This window comes from Cornus florida, unplaced genomic scaffold, assembly GCF_030987335.1.
Source record: "Cornus florida cultivar Cherokee Brave unplaced genomic scaffold, ASM3098733v1 CherokeeBrave_3.0.0_Hap2_Chr09, whole genome shotgun sequence".
Lineage (NCBI taxonomy): Eukaryota > Viridiplantae > Streptophyta > Magnoliopsida > Cornales > Cornaceae > Cornus > Cornus florida.
In genome coordinates this window covers 2135918-2138052 of record NW_026775579.1, presented here as the reverse complement: position 1 = coordinate 2138052, position 2135 = coordinate 2135918, and the positions used below count along the sequence as shown (strand labels likewise).

General features: G+C 33.7%; 1 protein-coding gene across 1 annotated transcript; it reads right to left on the bottom strand.

Annotated features, from left to right (window-relative positions):
• Positions 1-448: 448 nt before the first annotated feature.
• LOC132273433 (embryogenesis-like protein) lies at positions 449-1221 on the bottom strand. Its single transcript, XM_059774388.1, has one exon. It carries the CDS (start codon positions 1132-1134, stop codon positions 646-648), a length of 489 nt encoding a protein of 162 aa, XP_059630371.1. The 5' UTR covers positions 1135-1221; the 3' UTR covers positions 449-645.
• Positions 1222-2135: the final 914 nt, after the last annotated feature.

Here is a 2135-nt window from a genome sequence, read left to right as displayed (position 1 = left end):
CATAGACATTTCTTTGAAAATCAACAATTCACCAGCAAAACCCACTAATGATTTATTTTAGGAGGCTGCTGTATCATAAGGTTTCACATCTCACTATTTGCAGCTAGAATTAACTCTTACAAATATCTAAAAGATGCTGCCTCTGAATTACACACCCAGTACAAACCCCAGCAAGTTATGCTATGTTTTCAACTCGGAAAGAAATATAAGCAACATTTCAAGGAGACTGATTAACTATAATTTTGTACGTTCGTAGATGAGTTTAAGGGGCCAAAGAAACCTAAATTCAACACATGAACATTCAAGAACTTTCATGTAATGTGTATTGTACTTCTTAAGTGGGTAAGTCAACTAGGAAAAAAAAATCATGAATTCAATTAAAATTGATAATCAGTGTACCAAGTATTTGCATTCCATTGAACACAATTGCAATTAGATTGTACAACAATTTCCAAAAGAAAAGAGACAGAAAATTTTCATATATTTAAAACCCAATACGAAACCATTATTGGATTTTATGTCTATTGCACTACCATAAATTGATAGTTAATCGTCAACCATGACAGTTACATCATTAAGATAAAAAGGGAAAGGAAAGGAAAACCCAAATCAATTATGACTCAAAACCCAAAAGAACAAACCTCATTAGTCGTTCAATTGTTCAACTTCAGCCTTCAACTGCTCAATCTTGAGACCCATAGACCTCTGTATAGGGGCCCTTTCGGTCTCCGGCAACTTAGATAGCAGTCCCTCAAACATGTCCACAACGTCTTTGACAGCGGTCCGAGCGCATTCAGCTTCTTCGTCGAAGTACACGGTTTCTTTGGATTCCATGGCCATGTCTATCTCCTCCCTTGCCTCTGCAAACTTGAGATTGATCTCGTCGACCACTTTATTCGTATCAACACTGTAATTTCTCCTATTTGAGAAGAACAGGGTCGTTGGACTTGAGATGTTTGGATGAAGAAAATGGCAGATTTTCATAGGTTTTGGATGTGGAACGGAGTCTGAAACACAATGGTTTGAGATTGCCTCGAGTGATTGGAGAGAAATTGAAGATCCGGGTATTGCAGATCTCTGAAAAGGGTATCTAGAAAGCAGTTTACAGAGAGAGATTGGTGAACGCTGATGCATTTTCGGAGCAACAACGCGAGAGAACGACAATGAACAAAAAAAATTGAAAACCCTCGATAGTTTAATGTGGCTAAACGGTAATCAAGTGACCTTAATGTAAAAGATGAGTTTGAAACGTGTACAACTATAATAGTTGGTGGTCCAACAATTTAGTCCAGTGGTCAGTGTTTGGGCCCAAATACAACCAATTGGGTCTGGAGAGTAATTTAAGTATTCGACTTAGCTGGGAAAAAAAAATAAATGAAAAGAAAAGAAGAATAAAGATAACAACAATCTATATTCATATTTGGATAAATTATGACCGAAAAGAAAAAAACAAAGATAATATTCTGTTTGGAAAAGCTAGAGGGAGCGAAAATAAAACAAAGCATAACAATCAAATTATTGTCCTATTCTTTTATAAGATGGGACTCAAGTGTCATAACAAGTTTCTTCTTTTAATTGTTGGAATAGTTTTGGAATTATAAAAGTATTACTTAACTATTATTATTTATCTATAAATTTTTCTATTTTTGGGAGGATAACATATAAACAAATTATCCCTCCAAATCTCAACCAATCATTTCTTTTCTTTCTATTTAAGACAACCCAAACACACTTCACGTTATATTAAATCCCTCCAAATCATTCCATTCAAACGGAGTGGTTGATTTATTATTATTTTATTTATTATTAATTTTCTTTATTTCTTGACAAAAAAAAAACTTGTACAGCCATTTAGTCCTATGATCAGTGACAGACCCAGATAATTTCACAAGGGAGCGACCTTTTAATTTGTTGGGGCAAATTTATATAGTGGGTCAATTTTTGTAATTTCAATAGGGTTTTCTTCATAGATTTTCAAAATTTTAAAATATAAAATGCAAAAAGAAAAATTTAGTGGGGGCAAATTGTAATTTTAATGGGGGCATCTTCATAAATTCTCAAAAAAGTAATGTACAAAATAAAATAAAAAAGAATTCAATGGGTGTGATTTGAAATTTTAGTGGGGGCATCTTCAT

What these genes read in the sequence shown, in the direction of transcription:
- LOC132273433 (XM_059774388.1), bottom strand. Translation starts at nt 1,134, where the DNA reads ATGCATCAGCGTTCACCAATCTCTCTCTGTAAACTGCTTTCTAGATAC.